This window comes from Corythoichthys intestinalis, chromosome 13 (assembly GCF_030265065.1).
Source record: "Corythoichthys intestinalis isolate RoL2023-P3 chromosome 13, ASM3026506v1, whole genome shotgun sequence".
Taxonomy (NCBI): domain Eukaryota; kingdom Metazoa; phylum Chordata; class Actinopteri; order Syngnathiformes; family Syngnathidae; genus Corythoichthys; species Corythoichthys intestinalis.
This window is the reverse complement of record NC_080407.1, coordinates 49,622,815-49,645,608: the sequence shown is the minus strand read 5'-3', so window position 1 is coordinate 49,645,608 and position 22,794 is coordinate 49,622,815. Positions and strand designations below refer to the sequence as shown.

General features: G+C 40.7%; 1 protein-coding gene across 3 annotated transcripts in view; it reads right to left on the bottom strand.

Moving 5' to 3' along the window:
* Positions 1-22,794, bottom strand: part of kcnip4a (potassium voltage-gated channel interacting protein 4a) — a 75,431-nt gene that overhangs the window by 23,962 nt on the left and 28,675 nt on the right. The window contains exon 1 of one of the 3 annotated variants that reach the window (XM_057854131.1): positions 15,557-15,874. The exons of the other annotated variants lie outside the window; for them this stretch is intronic. Coding sequence (XP_057710114.1) covers positions 15,557-15,656 — 100 coding nt within the window. The 5' untranslated portion in view covers positions 15,657-15,874. Of the gene's footprint in view, positions 1-15,556; positions 15,875-22,794 lie in introns of those variants that run through there. 3 annotated transcript variants of the gene reach the window in all.

Below are 22,794 nucleotides of genomic sequence, written 5' to 3'. Positions count from 1 at the left end.
TCAATCAATCAATCTGAAAATGCCCCAAAATTAAACTCGTTGCTTGCGATTGACCACCAAAGACGTCCTAACTCTCGCAATCAGTTCTCCCGGACAGTCCTGAACAAATGGTGGGATGCTCTGTCCCAACACAAGGAGCTCCAGAGAACGAACGTTCATTGCCATCCCTCTCTCTTCAAATGGATTGGATGTCTACAGGTGATTAACTTAATTATAATCATTTCCTGACCGATCAATAATTATTATATCGCCATATCGTGAGATAATCATCGCGAGCCTGTACAAGGCAGCCAAGAAGTTCATCGAAATCTTTTACTAACTACCACAGAGCATATATTCAATACATCTGGGCTGGCAGTGAGTTCATGGACTTTAGTCTCCTGGGGTCCCGCCAAGAATTTCCCCGAGACCGCACACTTGATGGAACACTCATCCATGCCTGCTGATAACCCCCTCAAACAAAAAACAAACAAAACAAAAGTGCCACCTGAGCATCCCCATCTGGATGCCTTCTGGCTTATGAATCTCCTTTGCGCAAAATATCACGCGCTTGTCGTTTTTTTGTGCTTTGCGCTGACTCAGCCTCTCGAGTCCCATCCATCATTTCGGTCTCTCGGCTTAATTGGCGCCGCCTTCTGAGCGCGCGATCACGTATCTGCCGAAGAATTCCTTTCAAAGGACAATGAGCGTGTAGCGCAATTAGCCTTTTGGCTATTTCCCGCAATACCTTTTTAGAACGGGCAAGTGATTGACGCGGCCTTTCGCGACGTCCCTCGGGGGTGTTTACGCTGGAGTAAGACTGCGGTGTTTTGAAAGTAAAAGGCAATCACTTTAATCGTAGATTGAGACGATAGAGACTGATCCAGGACATGAGAGAGGAAAGATAGCAAGAAAGGATGATTGGCACGGTCGAATCAAGCAAACGCTGCAGGTCATCATCTTCATATTCCTGCAGGATTTTGTCTTTATATTTTCAGTGGCGATTGCTTTAAGACAGTAAGGCCAAAATGTCAAATAATAAGTGATCAAATGTATACATATATATATAAATGTATAAATGTCATGGAACACCGTAATTTTCGGACTATAAAGCACACCTGACTATAAGCCGCCACCCACCAAATTTGACACGAAAACTGCATTTATTCATAGATAAGCCGCACTGGACTATAAGCCACAGTTGTCCTCACTGTATTATGGGATATTTACACCAAAAGATATTAACCGGTAACTAAAGATGTCCCGATCGATAGGGGCCCCTGAAAGACCCTTTATTTATTTTACTTTACATTCACATTTTATTTTTTTATTTAAATCATTGCCTGATTTAATATTATGTTCTACTCGATATATACCTAAAAACTTTAACATATTAAATATTTCAAATAGAGATGTCCCGATCGATTGGCATCCCGATCGATCGGCATCCGATCACGTCATTTTCAAAGTATCGGAATCGGCAAAGAAATATCGGACATGCCTTTTTTTAATATATATATATATTTTAGTTAAATCGTTTTCTAATTGTATTTAACATTACAGACAAAATGTCTTACATTCATCCAGAGTCTTTAGTTTTGACTTAAAGTAGGCCTATCAAATTTATCGCGTAAACGGCGGTAATTAATTTTTTTTAAATTAATCACGTTAAAATATTTAATGCAATTAACGCATGCGCTGCACGACCCACTCACGCATTGTCGCGGTCAATCTATAATGGCGCCGTTTTGCCTATATAGAGCTAACAGGCAGCGTAAAATGAGTAGAGAGAATTTTGGCAGTCTTTGGAGCCTCTTTTTAATTGGCTAAAGCCTTAAAATCCTTCTCTCAACAATTACAAATATCGCGGGAAGCAATGTAGGGAAGAATGTAGTGGTTGTTCTTTTTCTTAACACCCTATGTTACTTCCCAACGCAGAGAAGATATATCAATTGGTGCCACTGCGCAAAGTCATGGTTGCACTTCCCATCATGCATTTGGGTAGAACAGTTAAATGGCTACAGTATCATTTACTGAAAGCTCAACAAATACACTAGATGGCAATATTTAGTCACAATATACAAAGTCACATTTATCCTTTAAGAATTACAAGTCTTTCTATCCGTGGATCCCTCTCACAGCAAGAATGTTAATAATGTAAATGCCATCTTGAGGATTTATTGTCATAATAAACAAATACAGTACTTATGTACTGTATGTTGAATGTATATATTCGTCCGAGTTTTATTCATTTTTTTCTTAATGTATTGCCAAAATGTATATGATCGGGAAAAATTATCGGGAATGATTGGAATTGAATCGGGAGCAAAAAAAAAAGCAATCGGATCGGGAAATATCGGGATCGGCAGATACTCAAACTAAAACGATCGGATCGGGAGCAAAAAACCATGATTGGAACAACCCTACCGGTAACACTTTATTAGACGGCGGCATCATACGACTGTCATAAGACCAAATGAACCACGACGAACGTTTGAACCAATTGGCTGCAAAGCTTCATTACTTCAAGAAGCTTCATTTGGCCATCAATGCTCCCTTGCGGGAGACAGTCAAGCCCTGCTGCCAACATTGTTATTGTCCAACATGCCTCCTAGCATGCATTGCAGCGCTATAGATGTAAATAACAATAAAAATTCATGTTCTGTGCTAATTATTTCTTCAGTTACTGTTCTAGTTGTTTCATTAATTACTAATTATGGTATATGATAACTATTTGACAGTGGCGCCATAAGATTGTCATTAGCATTAATTAATGCTCATAACAGATGTCATTTAGTGTCATCCAGCAAATTATCTCACTTTTGAATACATTCTAAAAGATCCGCGCTGGACTTCATTTTACTCAACAAAAGCAACATTTGCTTTTTTTCTACACACAGTCTCAACTGATTTAGGTTGAATTCCGATGTTATATGGCTTTTGGAACTCATTTTGAGGATTGCGTTCAAACCAAATGTCCCAGAGCCAAATTTCCAAATGTAATTACTAGTATATGACACAATTCAACATTTGGTGAGCTTTGGTTCACTTCTGCGCAGCGGTTTGGTAGATATCATCAAAATTAAATTTCTCTTCCAAAGTGCACTGATCTTGCGCTTAAGAGGCGAGTATGGCTTTCGGAACTCATTTTGAGGATTGCATGTTACTATTGCCTCAGCACGTCTTGCAGACTATCTGGCCCATGTTGTTTTTAAGATTGAAATGTTAAATAAAATAAAACACGTACAATGCGAATTTGTTTGTATGGATGCAGAAATGTCTAAATTACTACTTTCTTTGGCCAAAAAATGGGCATTTGGCCAAAAATTACCTGATCATTTGAATGTTAAGTTACGCTATTGTGTATGGATACAACATGGCGGCCATCACAACACAAAGAGCTTTTTAAGTTGAAAATCATTGTAAATAAATGCATACATCCCAGAATTCCTATAGATATGAACATAAAACAGTCGATTCTTCTTGACAAAAAAAAATCGTGCAGCTGTCATTCATTTTACGTAAATGTTTCAAGCTAAAGTTACGCTATTGTAAATGTGTAAATTCCAGAATTTCTATAGCTATAAACGTAAAACAATCTAGATTTTTGGTTAAAAGAGACAAACCGGGCAGTTATCATACATTTACGTAAATATTTCAAGCTATAGTTGCTCTAATTTTTTTCCAATTTATTTTTTTTCACAACGTTTCAAAGTGCATGCATGGTGCTATTTTATATAAGAATCACCTTGAATCCTCGACCAAATCGCTCTTGAGACACTCCTGCCTGCTTGCATGCAGTAAAACTTTTGTCCTTTTCAACCTAAATCTGGCGTTTGAACGCAGCGTGTGTTTGAGTTTACAGCAGTGAAAGCTGCATGACTCTCTGCCTGGCCTGGTCTTCCACGGGAAGGTGTGGCGCAATGTTTATAGTAGCTGTCTGAGACTGAATCCCTTTTGATTACCCTAGCGACACTTGCTTTGATAAAAATTACTAGCAAAAAATTCAGCTTTTTCTGTTTTTTTTTTTTGTTTTTTGTAGCTAATGTGTTTGGAGACTTGACATCTAGCACTCTAGTTTCTTTCCCTACCGAGCAGCCCCTCCACCGTCACAAAGAACTCACAGACGGACACACTTTGAGCTTCCCCTCATTGAAAGACTAGCATCCACCACTGCTATATGTAAAACCACATACAATATTAGCATTCGCACCATTTTGAAATGTCGATTCCCATCCTCCCGCCGATAAATTTTTCCCGTAGCTCGTAAAACGCCCAAGAGTGTTTTATGAAATAACGCCGATGACATATGGCTCATGTCGACTCGCTCGCAATTGGGCTTGTTTGTGCATCTACTTCGGGATTCCTCTCTGTGTGCATTATCTGATTGAAGAAGGGGTCGGGGGGTTCTTCAATACGCAGTAGGGACTTTGTTTGGATTTCTTGTTTTATTGACTGGAATTGTGCAGATGGTAATCAGTGTCTGTAGCAGCACTCAATTTACGTTCATATATTTTTGCTTTATATACTGCGTCTTGCACCTGTCATGACAAACTCATTTTTGGCATTGGCCTTGTTGCAGTACAGTGAACCCTCACTTATCACTGTTAATGGGGACTAGAACCGGGTAGTAAGTAGTGTCATCCCCCTCATTTTTTGTGTACGTATAACATCAATATGTGTATATAAAGTAAAACCCTATAAAAGCATATGTTATCATTAGAACATTAAATAATACTTTGAATCATGTAAATAAAATAATGTAAAGTCTGTCGATATGGGGGCATTTTGGGGTCTCTTCCTATTGATGTCAGGTCATTTCCTGTCGATATTTTGACGTAAATGACCGTCAATAGAATAGACGTACATTGGCCGTCAATGTCAAAGACGTACATGGCCGCCAATGTCTTGGACGTACATGGCCGCCAATGTCATGGACGTACATTGGCCGCCAATGGCATGGACCTACATGGCTGTTAATGGCATGGACATATATTGCAGTCAATAGCGTGGACGTACTTTGCAGTCAATAGTATGGACGTACATTGGCTGTCAATGGCATAGTCATACATGGCTGTCAATGGCATGGACATATTGTATATTGCAGTCAATAGCTTGGACGTACTTTGCAGTCAATAACATGTACAGTACGTACATTCCGCCATCAATGTTATGGACGTACATTGGCCGTCAATGGCATGGACGTACATTGGCCGTCAATGGCATGGACGTACATTGGCCATCAATGGCATGGTCATACATCGCCATCAATGCCATGGATATCCATTGGCCGTCAATGTCATGGACGTACATGGCCGCCAATGTCATGGGCGTACAAGGCCGTCAATGGCATGGACATTGGCCGTCAATGGCAAGGACGTGCATGGCCCCCAATGTCATGGACGTACAAGGCCGTCAATTGCATGGACGTAAATTTGCCAACAATGGCATGGACGTACATCGGCCGTCAATGGCATGGACTTACATGGCTGTCAATGGCATGGATTTACATGGCCGTCAATGGCATGGTCGTACATGGCGGTCAATGGCATGGTCGTACATGGCGGTCAATGGCAATGGCATGGACATTGGCCGTCAATGGCAAGGACGTGCAGGGCCCCCAATGTCATGGACGTACAAGGCCGTCAATTGCATGGACGTAAATTTGCCAACAATGGCATGGACGTACATCGGCCGTCAATGGCATGGAATTACATGGCTGTCAATGGCATGGATTTACATGGCCGTCAATGGCATGGTCGTACATGGCGGTCAATGGCATGGACGTACATGACCGTCAATGGCATGGACGTACATGACCGTCAATGGCATGGACGTACATGACCGTCAATGACATGGACGTACATGACCGTCAATGGCATGGACGTACATTGGCCATCAATGGCATGGACGTACATGGCGGTCAATGGCATGGTCGTACATGGCGGTCAATGGCATGGACGTACATGACCGTCAATGGCATGGACGTACATTGGCCATCAATGGCATTGGACGTACATGACCGTCAATGGCATGGACGTACATGACCGTCAATGACATGGACGTACATGACCGTCAATGGCATGGACGTACATTGGCCATCAATGGCATGGACGTACATTGGCCGTCAATTCATGGACGTACATGGCGGTCAATGGCATGGTCGTACATGGCGGTCAATGGCATGGACGTACATGACCGTCAATGGCATGGACGTTATTGGCCATCAATGGCATGGACGTACATGGCCGTCAATGGGATGGTCGTACATAGCTGTCAATGGCATGGACGTACGTTGGCCGTCAATGTCATGGACGTACATTGGCTGTCAATGGCTTTGAAGTACATCGGTGTCAAAGGCATGGACGTACATTGACCGTCATTGGCATGGTTGTACATGGCCGTCAATGGAATGGACGCACATGGCCGTCAATGTCATTGACGTATATTGGCTGTCAATGGCATGGTCGTACATGGCCATCAATGGCATGGTCGTTCATGGCCGTCAATGGCATGGATGTACATTGGCAGTCAATGGCATGGATGTACATTGGCAGTCAATGGCATCGACGTGCATGGTTGTCAATGGCATCGACTTACTTGGGTGTCAGTTGAATGTCAATGGGCTGTAATGATAAGGTTTTGGTAAAAAAATCTGCCATTGAAAATGAATGGGAAATTTTGGCCATTAGAAATGAATGGGCAGGTTTTTGGCAAATTTTGGGGGAAGTTTTTCGTAAATTCGGTATTCAACTGTCATGCCCTTTGCCTTCCTGAAAAAAATGATGGATGATATATGTGAATTGGATAGAAATAGTAGGAGAAGTAGCGTTTTGAAAAGTTACAAAGAAACTGTCAAGTACCAATCGTTTACAGCTGCCTGTCTACTACCAACCAGAAAACAGTCTGTAAATGTTTTCGCCTGAAACAAAGACAAAAACATGAGAGTTGGACTGTCAACGAGCTGTTTTTGGGACATCCTTAAAAGGATTTTCTTTTGCACTTGAATGGGGTCTCATATGCATCTCAAGGAAAGCCATCTAATTAGCCGCTCCGTTGTAAAATTCACAGAGAGCCGTCGTCTCATTAAATCAACCTGGACCGACGCCGCATCTAGCACGCTTCTAATTAGCCCGGACGCTCGCAAGTCTGCATATTAGCCTCCTTCCAAGTGGGACGAGAGCGCGTTTGTCATACATCTAGCGTAGTTTTGCCTACGAACGGAAATCGATAACGCCAGACGACCTCGGCGTGTCTGGCGGGATAATCGCTGCGGGAAAAATCAAGCGTCTGATGAGCGTGTCTGTCCCGAGTACGCGACTTCACCAGAAAAAAAAAATCATTTGACAATTATAGAACTGGCGGGAAGGTCAATAATGCGAGACAAATGCTTTTTTTAGGCCCTAAAATCACCTCAGATAAGAATAATCGACAACTAGGTCCGGCAGGTAAGGTAAGGCAGGTAACTTTTTCATAATAATGCTCGATTATATTTCAAAAACATTGACTTAGTACTGAAGTTGCTTCAAATATTCATTATTCCGACTGTACTTTGACCACACAGTAACTTTAACATCTTATACCAATCAAATTAAGGGAAGACAACAACCTTACGACTGTTCTAAAGGCTTCAACACAGGGTTCGTACACCTTATTCATGTACATATTTAGGCACTTTTTAAGGACTTTCAAGACCAAATTTCGAGTATTTTTGAGTATTCGAGAATTTTTTAATAAAACAATGATGCAAACACAAAATATGGCATCTTCTTACAAGTTCAGAGGCTCGAGGAATTTATTTTCGAGTGAGTTGGCGAGTGTTTTGTGCTGGCGTAATGATAGCATGCTGTTCGGTGGGCGGAGACACATATGTCATGGCGGAGGAAACCCTGAAGTTTGGGACAAGTGTTGCCGACTTGGGGACTTTCTCGCTAAATCTAGCGACCTTTTTTTGTCAAAAGCGACTGCCGACAAATCTAGCGACTTTTTCTGGTGTTTTTTTTCTGCTGTAAATGCTACAGCGCTGGCCAAAAGTATTGGCACCCCTGCAATTCTGTCAGAGAATGCTCAATTTCTCCCAGAAAATTTGGTAGTAATTAATTTATTTTAAGTATTTACTTTGCTTGCGATAAAAAAAAAAAAACACAAAAGAGAATTGAAAAAAAAGGAAATCACTATTACTTTACACAAAATTCCCAAAAATGGGCTGGACAAAAGTATTGGCACCTTTTGAAAAATCATGTGATGCTACTCTAATTTGTGTAATTAACAGCACCTGTTACTTGTGTACACATACAGGGCCGGCCCAGCCTATACGAAGACTATGCAGCTGCTTAGGGCCCTTGACCAATAGGGGGCCCCCAACCTGGCAATTGTTTAATTCATATTCTATTTTGTTTACTACAGTTTGCTTTATTTGACTTTTGTGAGTTTTGATACTTGATTACAAGCTTAAAAAAAAAAAGTTCCTCCTTCTTTCTTTCCTCTTTTAGAAAAAGGTTTGGCGCTATCTACTGTAAGTACTGACAATCATTTGGGGTGAGAAGTTTGAAGTATGCAGTGCAACAAAATCTGATTATTATATAAAATATGGACATATGGGTTGGATTGCATGTATGGGTTTCACAGAACACTGTGACGAAATGGTGGGCCAAAAATATGGGCTCCTTTGCATTATTTTGCTTAGGGCCCCCAAATGGCCTGGGCCGGCCCTGGGCACATAACAGGTGGCTATCCGTTGGCGTCTGAATGAAAAGGGACTCTTTGGTAGGATAAACAGGAAAACCCCGCTTCTGACTCAGAGACATAAAAAAGCCAGGCTGAAGTTTGTGAAAACTTACCTGAGAAAGCCAAAATTATTTTGGAAGAATGTTCTCTGGTCAGATAAGACAAAAGTTGAGCTTTTTTGGAAAACAAATCAACAGAGTTCACAGGGAAAAAAACGAGGCCATCAAAGAACAGAACATGGTCACCACAGTCAAACATGGCGGAGGTTCCCTGATGTTTTGGGGTTGCTTTGCTTCCTCTGGCACTGGACTGCTTGACCGTGTGCATGGCATTATGAAGTCCGAAGACTACCAACAAATTTTGCAGCATAAAGTAGGGCCCAGTGTGAGAAAGCTGGGTCTTCCTCAGAGGTCATGGACCTTCCAGCAGGACAATGACCCAAAACACACTTCAAAAGCACAATAAAATGGTGTGAGAGAAAGCACTGGAGACTTCTAAAGTGGCCAGCAATGAGTTGAGACCTGATCCACCTGTGGAGAGATCTGAAAATGGCACCCTTCAAATTTCAGAGAACTGGAGCAGTTGGCCAAAGAAGAATGGTCTAAAATTCCAGCAGAGCATTGTAAGAATGTCATTGATGGATACCAGCAGCGGTTGTTCGCAGTTCTTTTGTCTAAAGGTTCTGCTACCAAGTCTTAGGCTGAGGGTGCCAATACTTTTGTATTGCCCATTTTTTGAGTTTTGTGTAAAATGATAATATTTTAATTTTTTTTTTTCATTGCAAGCAAAATAAATGAAGATATTACAATTTACTACCAAAGCATTTGTAATTGCAATCATTTTCAGAGAGAATTTGAGCATTATCTTACACAATTGCAGGGGCGCCAATACTTTTGCCCACCACTGTATAAGTAGACTCATTTTAATGTAAATATCCAATGTAAAAGCCTGCCAAAAATCAGATAAATATTCAAAATGCATCAAATCATGTAACAAATACATATTGCAACTAAATTATTGCACAATAAACATAAAATCAGAGTTGAGCATAATGTATAAAAAACAAGAATAAAAGTTAATACACTCAAGTAAAGATGTCGGCACACGAGGGGCGAATGGAAGAGGACACTGGGATACAAACATGCACATACAGTAGAGGTCTCTCTTAGCCAACTGGATGCCGGGAATGCTAGGCAATAGCCAATGGCAGAACAGCTCTAAGTATATAACGTTCAGTTCATACTGTATTTTTGCCTTTTGTATCCTGAAATTTGTTTCTTCACAAGAGGCAATATTTTCCCGTTTTGGCATGTCTTAACCTGAAAATTCTGTATGTAGAGACGTTCGCAAGTAGTGGTATCACTGTACGCACGGGCAACACCAGAACTAAAATTTGAGGTCAAATGGGGGCTGAAAAAAAAATGTCCCGTGGGCTGCAATTGGCCCCTGGGTAATAAATAAATAAATAAATAAATAAAACATCTCAATTCGTGCATGAAAGTGTTAAACATGCTATTCAGTTTTTGGGGTCCAACAGTGGTCTTACCCTCTGAGAAGTTGATAATCCCCAGAAGATGCAAGAGCTTGATAGAGGCAAACAAGAGCAGTACAATGCCCACCGTCTGCAGCCCCTCCGTCTCCCAGATGGCACTTAGCACGGCGCCGCTCTCGGACCACTCTTCGCCCCCGTTCCCTGAGCCCGAACCGCCCGTCTCCTCGCCTTCAAAGCCACCGGGGCCCGCGCTCCAGTTCCCCTGCGCCCACTCCAGCGCTAAACCGGGCTGGGCGCACAAGCCGGGCGCCCCCTGGCACCCACCCCCTACCTGCCCGTTAGCTAAATCCAGCTCGGCGGCCAAACTTAGAGGCTGCGGGGTCGCCAAAGTGATCGCATGGCGTCGGAGCAAACTCTGCTCTCACACTTCAGGAGAGCGGAGCGAGCGGAGGAAAGAAGAGAGGGAGGGAGAGCTGGGAGGAGTGACGCCAAGAGGACGGGCAACCGGCGCAAGGGAACACACTGCTGGATTACAGTTCATCAATCATGCCAGACTTGTTCCCAACGACACTTTTTTGCAACGTCAAACAAAGCAAATAACACGTACCGGCATCTTCTTTTTTTGACAATTTCCCACATTAACAGATGCTTTGTCCACAAGTAATTTGGAAAAAATACAGGCTCTAGGTAAAGATGTCCCGATCGATCGGGATGTCCGATCACGTCATTTTCAAAGTATCGGAATCGGCAAAAAAATATCGGACATGCCTTTTTTTAATATATATATTTTCTAATTAAATCGTTTTTTAACTGTATTTAACGTTACAGACAAATGTCTTACATTCATCCAGAGTCTTTAGTTTTGGCTTAAAGTAGGGCTATCAAATTGATTTTTTAAAAAATTAATCACGTTCAAATATTTAATGCAAATAACGCATGCGCTGCACGACCCACTCACGCATTGTCGCGTTCAATCTATAATGGCGCCGTTTTACCTATATATAGAGCTAACAGAATGCGGAAAACGATTAGAGAGATTTTAGCAGTCTTTGGAGCCTATTTTTAAATGGCTAAAGCCTTAAAATCCCACTCTCAACAATTGGAAATATCGTGGGAAGCAATGTGGGGAAGAACGTAGTGGTTGATCTTTTCCTTAACACCCTATGTTACTTCCCAACGCAGAGAAGATATATCAATTGGTGCCACTACGCACAGTCATGGTTGCACTTCCCGTCATGCATTTGGGCAGAACAGTTAAATGGCTACAGTATCATTTACTGAAAGCTCAACAAACACTACACTAGACAATACACTAAAACAATACACTAGATGGCAATATTTAGTCACAATATATAAAGTCACATTTATCCTTTAAGAATTACAAGTCTTTCTATCCGTGGATCCCGCTCACAGAAAGAATGTTAATAATGTAAATGCCATCTTGAGGATTTATTGTCATAATAAACAAATATAGTACTTATGTACTGTATGTTTAATGTATATATTCGTCCGAGTTTTATTCATTTTTTTCTTAATGCATTGCCAAAATGTATATGATCGAGACAAATTATCGGGAATGATTGGAATTGAATCGGGAGCAAAAAAAAATGCAATCGGATCGGGAAATATCGGGATCGGCAGATACTCCAACTAAAACGATCGGGATCGGATCGGGAGCGAAAAAACATGATCGGAACAACCCTAGCTCTAAGTGTTCAGTGGTCCTTCACCTGCATTTGATCGAACCTCAGATGTTCAATGAGTAAGTCAAGGTTGGTTAAAATTGTTGTTGTTAGTATGCAAATACTTTAAAAATGAGTGTATCACAAAAGTGAGTACACCCCTCGCATTTCTGCAGATATTTAAGTATTTCTTTACATGGGACCTTACTGACAAAATGACACTTTGACACAATGAAAATTAGTCTGTGTGCAGCTTATATAATAGATTTAATTTATTTTCTCCTCAAAATAACTCAAAATATAACCATTGATATCTAAACCCCTGGCAACAAAAGTGAGTGTCATTTTCCCTCCAAAATGTCATGTGACTCGTTACCGGAGTGCTATATGACAAGCAGTATTCAATTTGGACATTAGGGGTGTGTTGTCCAATGAAAAGATATACTTAAATATCTGCAGAAATGCGAGGGGTGTACTCACTTTTGTGATACACTATACATATATATATATAATTAGGGCTGTCAAACGATTGAAATTTTTATTCGAGTTAATTACAGCTTAAAAATTAATTAATCGTAATGAATCGCAATTAATCGCAATTCAAACCATCTATAAAATATGCCATATTTTTCTGTAAATTATTGTTGGAATGGAAACATAAGACACAAGATGGATATATACATTCAACATACGGTACATTAGGACTGTATTTGTTTCTTATAACAATAAATCAACAAGATGGAATTAACATTATTAACATTCTGTTAAAGCGATCCATGGATAGAAAGACTTGTAGTTCTTGAAAGAAAAATGTTAGCACAAGTTATAGAAATTTTATATTGAAACCCCTCTGAATGTTTTCGTTTTAATAAAATTTGTAAAATTTTCAATCAAAAAATTAGTAGCCCGCTATTGTTGACGTCAATAATTACTTACACAATGCTCATGGGTGCTGAAGTCTATAAAATCAGTCGCACCCAAGTGCCAGCAGAGGGCAGCAAAACTCCATAAATCTGTCTGAGCGGGGCATCTGCGTTAATTGCGTCAAATATTTTAACATGATTAATTTAAAAAATTAATTAACGCCCGTTAACGCGATAATTTTGACAGCCCTAATACATATATATATATATATATATATTAGTATCAAAAAGCAGTATATATATGTATTCATGAGCAGTGGCCGAACAAATGTGAGCTGGGCCCAGGTGCAATAAGTATAAACAAAATTAAATATCTTGGGGGGGATTATTATCTATTTTATTCATGCTTTTATTTTGGCACAGAAAGAGCAGGTAGCACTTCCGCACCCGAGTCAGAGCACAAATTTTTTCATGCCGATAACGAGACGGTAACGAGCTAAAACCGTGTTTTGGGAGACTAAAACATGCGGAGACGACAAAGACACGAAAATGTGCAATGGCTTCCGTTCACAATGTGTGACATTTTATGTGTAGTTAGCCTGCATCGTAGCAGTGTCTTGTGTCACTCATGTGACGTACAACTGCTCTCTCCAGGCTTGCACACATGGTAAGATTTGTATTTATCTTTGCCAAAGTGAATATGCAATGTTGCTTGAGCCTTAAAAGGTCTGTGCTGATCATTACGCACACTAAATGTAACTTGTAGCATTAGCATTAGCATAGCATTCACGTTCACATTAGCATTAGGCTAATGCTAATGGCAAGTGTCGTCTTGAACTCTCGGACAACTGCCGAATGTGTATTATCACCAAGTTGGCTTTGTCAACACTGTAGAGGAGCGAACGCGCTAGTGTTGTTTACGTCAACGATAACTATAATGAAAATATTTCCTTAACGATTTTTTTCATGACTAAGATGAGCTAAAAACGTGTCTTGGGAGACTAAAACATAAGTTTACATCTGACGAGATGAGAGCAAAATGAAAATTCGCCATTGTTACCATCACAAGTTCACAATTTGTGACATTGTATGTGTAGTTAGCACGCGTCGTAGCAGTGTTTGGTCGTGTCACTCATGTGATTATGATCCAATGCGCCTTATATATGGATCAATATTGGTTAATCATGGCTTGACATTCTCTTTAGCGCAGCACCATCTAGTGGACGTATAATGCAACCCCAACCACTACAACCACTACTACTGCACCTTATAATGCAGTGCGCCCTATATATGAAAACAACAGGAAATACTTGGGATGAGTTTATGTGATTGTTTTTGATGATGTGCGGACGCTAACTGATACATGCTAATCGTTTGTGTGGATTGTTATTGCCGTATAAGCAACTAGTTTGAATTGCTGTTATTGAAGATGAAACTGATGTAATTTCATTTTTTTCTTTAGTTTGTCGAACTCATGAGTAGCTGGATAAGGTCAGCAAGCCACACGGTTGTCTGACAACGTCATTTCGGAGCTTAGCTCGCTGTATAGCTAGGACTTAGCTACAACGTCTTAGCGAGGACAGTACAATAATGTATAATACACGTTTTTGGATAGTTATTTTGAGATTTAGGAGGGTATTTAGGGGTACTTAAAGAGTTAATTCCGATTTACGCGGAAATTCAGGTTACGTCGCTAGCGTAGGAACGGAACTAGTTCGTAACCCGGGGACTACCTGTATTAGAGCTCCCGCACGTCATTGTATTATTCTGTTTGACCCCTCCCTCTTGCCCAATCACGCCACTTTTACGGCTTTCAGGTCTGGGCCGGGGTGACGCCGCACCCCTAGCACCCCCCTAAGCTCCGCCCCTGTTTATGTGTATTATAAATGAGAAGCAGGGTGGGATTTAATAAGCTCTCTTTTGTATGTTTTATTTTCTGCTTTGTAATGTAAACCAGTTGAAAATTGATGAATTGTATGCGAGTCATAATGGATGCAACTGACTGAAATGAATGAATGAATAAATAAATAGGGGGGTGGGTGGGGAAGGTTAAGATATACAGGGGCGGAAACAAGGTGGTGGGGCCTCTAGGGGGCCCGGTTTAAGGGTGTAAAGGGGGCATGTGTAGGTAGCTGAAATCATGTTTGATGATGCGTGGAGCTATAATAGAGTTTATAAGTCTTCAATTTTCTCTGCCACCTCGAGATAATTTTGCCTTCTACACTAGCGCCACCTACCCGTACAATGAGCCAACTTTTGCACGACCTAAAGAAGAGCAGAACAAACGGGGCTTTCTGGAACATGACAGACAGCGTGACAAAAGGCGAAAGGGCCGCGTGCGAAAGCCGATAACATTGAAGAAAGATTTACACGGCGCCATTCGTCAGCGGGCCGGCGACCGCTCTGACGGGCGAGCTAAAAGGTCGGCGGCCGGCGAGGCGCGCGAGACGACTGGGAGACATAAAAACTAGCAGCAAAGCTCATCGGCCCTAGCAGGAAAATCAATAGCTTTCTTACGTGATTTCTTTCGCCTTATACAAATCACAGATTGCGATTGTAAAAGCTCTTGGAATTAAAAGATACAAATGTAAATATTTAAAGGGAAGATTTAAAACGTTTTTTGTTTTTTTAACTCATGTTGAGGAAAATAAGCTAATATTTCTTTTAATGTGTACATTTCAATTTTAAAAATTCCTTTTTTTCATTTATTTCATTTTGTTTCAGGAAAGAAATGGTAGAAAATATCAAATATTTCACAAAATAGAGTATCTGTACAGAAAACAACATAGGAAAAGATTTGGCGCAAGTCTCACCGACGTAGCCGGCTTCCAACAACCCAAACTGCTCCAGAACCTTGACGACGAGAACCACCACAGCCAGCACGGCGATCATCTCCAGACCCTCCAAATTCATGGCCACGGGCCATATAAACGCTGCTAGGCACACTCGCCAGCAGGATGAGAAGGAGGAGGAGGAATAGGAGGAACGTACGAGATTTGTTACCTAAAGTGGTGGCCAAAAGTATTGGCACCCCTGCAATTCTGTCAGATAATGCTCAATTTCTCCCAGGAAATGATTGCAATTACAAATGCTTTGGGAGCAATATCTTCATTTATTTTGCTTGCAATGAAAAAACACATAAGAGAATGGGGGGGAGGGGGGGGTCATTATCATTTTACACTAGACTCCAAAAATGGGCCGGACAAAAGTATTGGCACCCTTTGAAAAATAATGTCATGCTTCTCTAATTTGTGTAATTAACAGCACTTGTTACTTACCTGTGGCACAAAACAGGTGGTGGCAATAACTAAATCACACTTGCATCCAGTTAAAATGGATTAAAGTTGACTCAACTTCTGTCCTGTGTCCTTGTGTGTACAACATTGAGCATGGAGAAAAGAAAAAAAGACCAAAGAACTGTCTGAGGATTTGAGAAGCATAATTGTGAAGAAGCACGGGCAATCTCAAGGCTACAAGTCCATCTCCAAAGACCTGAATGTTCCTTTGTCTACCGTGCGCAGTGTCATCAATAAGTGTAAAGCCCATGGCACTGTGGCTAACCTCACTAAATGTGGACGTAAAAAAAATTGACAAGAGATTTCAACGAAAAGTTTTATAGATGGTAGATAAAGAACCTCGACTAACATCCAAACAAGTTCAAGCTGTCCCGCAGTCCGAGGGTAAAACAGTGTCAACACGTACTATCTGCTGGGACTCTATGGGAGTATTCCCAGGAAGACCCCACTTCTGACCCAGAGACATGAAAAAGCTAGGCTGGAGTTTGCCAAAACGTACCCAAGAAAGTAAAAAACATTTTGGAAGAAAAGTAGAAACGTTTTTTTGGTAAAAAGCATCAACATAGAGTATACAGGGGGGAAAAAACGAGGCCTTCAAAGAAAAGAACACAGTCCCCGCAGTCAAACATGGCGGAGGTTCCCTGATGTTTTGGGGTTGCTTTGCTACCTCTGGCACTGGACTGTAAATAAATGTGATGAATCGCTTACTTATTTTCCCCCCTTCTGTCCTCATCTTCATTAAAATATGAAAACCTATAAATATGTGGGTGGTTTTAGTTAAAGCAAACACTATATTTTCATCTGTGTGATTTTGACAAAGATCAGCTCACATTTGATGGTGATTGTATGCAGAAATGTGGGAAATTCCAAAAGGTTCAGATATTTTATAGTATCTATCCATTTACCGTACTTTATGAATCCATCCAACCATCAATAATTAACAGCCACAAAAGTACAGACAAAAAAAATGAGGTGCAAAACACCACCACTTTTCTTTCTGATCACCTAAGGTGCACAATCAAGGTTCTCGGCGAACGCGAGTCACGATCATCAGCGCAGTGTGTCGTATCAATCAGTGTACAATGGCTGATGAACGTAATTAGTGTGCTCTGAGACCTGCCCGGCGACAAGCTGCGACCTCAACACAATGATACGACATCAAAAGTTGGCATTTTAAAATTCATTTTCAATGGCCGTTTCTGCCTGAAATTTCAATATGGCTTTGTTTATAAATTTTGCAATGAATTGACAAGAATATATTCTGAAATTCATCTTAAAAATGAACAAAAACTATCAGAACTCACAATCACATGTATCTAGTTACCATGGCAACCAGACACAATATAATACATTACAATGTACACTATTGTAAAGCAACAAATATTGTTCATAAAAAAATGGTGATACTATTTTCATTTACCACATTGATGAGAGACAGCGAGAACGAAAATTGGTATATGGTAAAATCTATTTGGCATGTGGCATTTTTTTTTGGTATGTGGCAAAATGGATTTTGGTATGTGGCATTTTTTTGGTATGTGGCAAAATGGGATTTTGGTATGTGGCAAAATTGATTTTGGTATGTGGCAAAATTGATTTTGGTATGTGGCATTTTTCCAGGTCATTTGCGTCCATGCACGGCTATGCACGTCCAAATTTTCCATTCATTTTAAATGGCAGAAAAATGTGTGGCTGTGATTTTGATTTTTTACAGCACATTAAAAATGCAACTGGCACCCAAGTCAAAAAATTGATTTTGCCATGTGCCATTTTTTTGGGATGTGGCGAAATGGATTTTGGTATGTGGCAAAATGGATTTTCACGTCCATGCCACTGAAGGCTATGCACGTCCAAATTTTCCATTCATTTTAAATGGCAAGAAAAACATGTGCCTGTGATTTTTGACCATACACTTACCATTACAGCGCATTGACATGCAACGGGCACCCAAGTAAGGCTATGCCATTGACGGCTATGAACGTCCAAATTTTCCATTCATTTTGAATGGCAGAAAACATGTGGTTGTGATTTTTGACCATACACTTGACATTAGACCGCACTGACATTGAACTGGCCACCCGTTTCTCTGCCATTCAAAATGAATGGAAAATTTGGACGTGCATAGCTGCCAATGGCATGGGCGTGCATGGCCTGCAAAAATGCCATACACCAAAAAAAAAAAAAAAAATGCCACATACAAAAAAAAAATGTCACGTACCAAAATCCATCTTGCCACATACCAAAAGAACATGCCACATGGCAAAAAAAAAAAAAACCATGCAACATGCTGAAATCCATTTTGTCACATACCAAAAAAAAAAGCCACGTGTCAAAATAGATTTTTTCCCATGGCAAAAAAATGCCACGCGCCAAAATCCATTTTGTCACACAACCCCCCCCAAAAAAATTCGACATGGAAAAAAAATGCCACATGGTAAAATTGATTTTGCCATGTGACATTTTTGCATAGCTGCGCGTGCATGGCCTGCAAAAATGCCATATACAAAAAAAAAAAAAAAAGAAAAAAAAGCCACTAAAAAAAAAAAAAAAAAAAAATGCCACATGCCAAAATCCTTTTTGCCACATACCCCCCCCCCCCGCCCCCCCAAAAAATACCTCCCATGTACCAGAATCCATTTTGCCACATACCAAAAGAAATGCCACATGGCAAAAAAAAAAAAGCCACATCCCAAAATCCCTTTTGCCACATACCACCTTCAGTCCCCCCCCCCAAAATAAAAAAAATCACATGCCAAAATACATTTTGTCATATGGCAAAAAAAATGCCACACTCCAAATTCCATTTTGCCACATACAAAAAAAACCAAAAAAAATGCCACATGGCAAAATCAATTTTGCCACATGGCAAAATCAATTTTGCCACATACCAAATGCCACTTCTCTTCTGGGCCCTACTGATATTCTTTGTGTCTTGCCCTCCACAAAAAATGTGTGTTGTATTCTTTGACAATGCTGCCCCTTAGTGGGCAAAGACAGAACTGCAAGTAATAGCTGGAAATACTAGTAATTGCTGACGTTTGCAAGGTACGTTGGTTTGTCAGGAACAGCAATATTGCATCGGGGTATGTTTAATTACTGCAAAGTGAAAATCAATAAGGCTATTGAGTACTATTTTAATCAATATTTGAGCTTTAACTCTCAGAAATCTGTCTTTCCCCAACTTTAAATGGGTTGACACAGAGCGGCGCCCGTTAACGAGAACACATCTTCTTGACAAATGTTGGCGCCGCACCAACTAAAGCCACATCCCCCGCTGCCTCCTGCTTGTTAACGCAACTCCTAATAACAAAAGCAACACGAACGTCGACCATCTGGGAGCGAATGAGAAACATTTGCAGGCCTCGTCATCAGCCGGGCCTGAGTGAGGCCAGACCGAGAATGCGAGCTGTCATTGTTACGTCCCATCTGCTACCGCTAAACAAGATGGACGCCAGTGAAAATCACGGCTATCGCTCGCACTCAACTAAGCCGACGTACGTTCCGTACCGGGTTTACTGCCGCCGTTCGAAGGGCCTTTCGGCGCTCTCGTCGCAAACGAGTCATTTGACCGGTTGCTAGCCTGAGTAAGCGTCTCACTCCCACGCTGGGAAAAGACAAACATTCAAATCCCGACCACGCAAACACTGCACCTGAGGGGGCTAGTGGGACCGCCGGCTCTTGTCATGCAAAGTGGCTAGATAAATGGCAGGCTGCAGAGTAGCTTGTTAAGTGCCTCTTTCTATTATTTGCTAAAGAAGCGTAAGCTTGCATTTTCTACAGGAAGACAAAATAAACCAGAAATGATTGAATGGGATGACTGAATATCACGTTTTGCCTATGAAAATTACTCCCCAAAAATCCATTTTATTAACTCTGTTGTGTTTTTCTACAGTAATGCAACAATGTGTAGTGTTGCACTGATGCCAGATTCAGATCTGCGTAGTATTCGCTAGCGGTGTGAAAATCTATCGTAAAGTTGATATATCGCGATACTTTATAGCCCATAAGGTTATCGATATGCTCCTGCCCAAGACATCCATTTCATTTCGACTGGATTGGACATCTAGCGCCGTCAGTGGCACTGAAAGAAGAGCATGTCTTGTGGGCATGCCCCAGTAACCCAAAATCAACAGGAAGTGACCCATAAATGCCACAGAATCAACAGGAAGTGACTTGAAATCAACAGAAAACGTCATGAAATGCCCCGATAAACCCAGGCCAACAGGAAGTGACCCGTAAGTTCCACAAAATCGACAGGAAATGACCGAAAATCAACAGGAAATTACGTAATATGCCCCAGGAAACCCAGGCCAACAGCGTGTGACCCATAAATGCTTCAAAATCAACAAGAAGTAACCGTAAATTTCCCAAAAGGAAAAAGAAGTGACCGAAAATCAACAGGAAATGACGTCAAATGCCGCAGTAACCCAAAATCAACAGGAAGTGCCGTCAAATGCCGCAGTAACCCAAAATCAACAGGAAGTGACCAGAAAATGCCCCAAAAATCAACAGGATGTGACCCGTAAATCAACAGGAAATTACATCAAATGCCCAATAACCCAATATCAATGGGATCTCTTTGGTTTGACACCCGAAAAAAATGACATTTTTCGAGAAAAATTTGAAAACGCTACTTGTCCTTCAATTTATGTCCAAATCACATCATTTTTACATGGGAAAAAAATAAATCAGGATTTTAAGGAACACAAAAGGTCTAAGACGTTTTGGCTAAAAACGTACAATTTGGCCAAAATTACCCAAAAACATACCCTTTCATTTCTAATGCGCAAAATCTCCCATTCATTTCCAATGGCCCTTTTCACCATTCATTTCTATGGCACAAAAACTTCCATTCACTCCTGTTGATTTCCAACCTAAGTAACCCGTTATCAACAGGAAGTGACCCAATATGAACAGGAAATGAGCCTGGAATGCCTCAAAATCAGCAGGAAGTGACCCTGGAATGCCTCAAAATCAAAAGGTAGTGACCCAATATATACATTATGTCCAAAACACTTCATTTTTACCTGAAAAAAATCAGGATGCCAAGGAACACAAAAGCTCTAAAAAGTCTCGGCTAAAAACGTACAATCCGGCCAAAATCGGCCAAAAACATACCATTCATTTCTAATGGGCAAAATCTCCCATTCATTTCCAAAGGCCAAAATCTCTATTCATTTCCAATGGCCCTTTTCGCCATTCATTTCTATGGCACAAAAACTTCCATTCACTCCTGTTGATTTCCAACCTAAGTAATCAACAGGTTACAAGTTATCAACAGGAAGTGACCCAATATAAGCAGGAAATGAGCCTGGAATGCCTCCAAATCAGCAGGAAGTGACCCAATATATACATTATGTCCAAATCATGTCATTTTTACATGAAAAAAAATCAGGATGCTAAGGAACAGAAAAGCTCTAAAAAGTTTGGTTAAAAACGTACAGTTCGGCCAAAATTCACCAAAAACATACCCATTCCTTTCTAATGGCCAAATTTCCCATTCATTTCCAATGGCCCTTTTCGCCATTCATTTCTATGGCAGGAAAACTTCCATTCACTCCTGTTCATTTCCAACCCAAGTGACCCGTTATCAACAGGAAGTGACCCAATATGAACAAGAAGTGACTCTGGAATGCCTCAAAATCAACAGGAAGTGACCATGAAATGCCTGAAAATCACCAGGAAGTGACCCAATATATAGGCTACATTATGTCCAAATCACTTCATTTATATATGAAAAAATCAGGATGCTAAGGAACACAAAAGCTCCAAAAAGTTTTGGTTAAAAACGTACAGTTCGGCCAAAATTAGCCAAAAACATACCAATTCATTTCGAATGGGCAAAATCTCTCATTCATTTCCAATGGGCAAAATTTCCCATTCATTTCCAATGGCCCTATTTGCCATTCATTTCTATGGCACAAAAACTTCCATTAATTCCTGTTGAGTTCCAACCCAAGTGACCTGTTATCAATAGGAAGTGACCCAATATCAGGATGCAAAAAAATCAGGATGCTAAGGAACACAAAAGATCCAAAAAGTTTTGGTTAAAAACGTACAGTTCGGCCAAAATTAGCCGAAAACATACCAATTCATTTCTAATGGGCAAAATCTCTCATTCATTTCCAATGGTCAAAATTTCCCATTCATTTCCAATGGCCCTATTTGCCATTCATTTCTATGGCACAAAAACTTCCATTAACTCCTGTTGAGTTCCAACCCAAGTGACCCAATATGAGCAGGAAGTGACCCTGGAATGCCTTAAAATCAACAGGGAGTGTGTGTGTGTGTTTTTTTTTTTTTTTTTTTTTTAAATCTACCACCTTGATCAACAAACCTCCTGTTGTAATGGCTTTAACTTGTTGGCTGCCATTGACGGCGATAGATGTCCGATCCATTTGAAGTGGGACGTTTGGAGCCATCCTCCCAGCTCAAAATGACTCGGACATCTACTAGTGATAAACCCATTTCAATTCACAGCAGAAGGATAAAAAAAAGCCACGATTGGACGTCAATCATCGTTTTAAAAATGCTCTAATATCTAAAATGAGCTTTGTATGAAGCACATGCTGTATATGGGTCAATATAGGTCCATGTGAGTTCTGCTTACAATGCACATACAGCAAAAAGCAGCTGCTTCTTGCTCACAACGGTCCCCTAAAAATATACGACTTTCATTATTATCACTGCATTTCCCTTCTGGTGAGCTAATTAAACCAAATGGAGGAAAAGCAAACGTTTCCAGAGTTGAAACC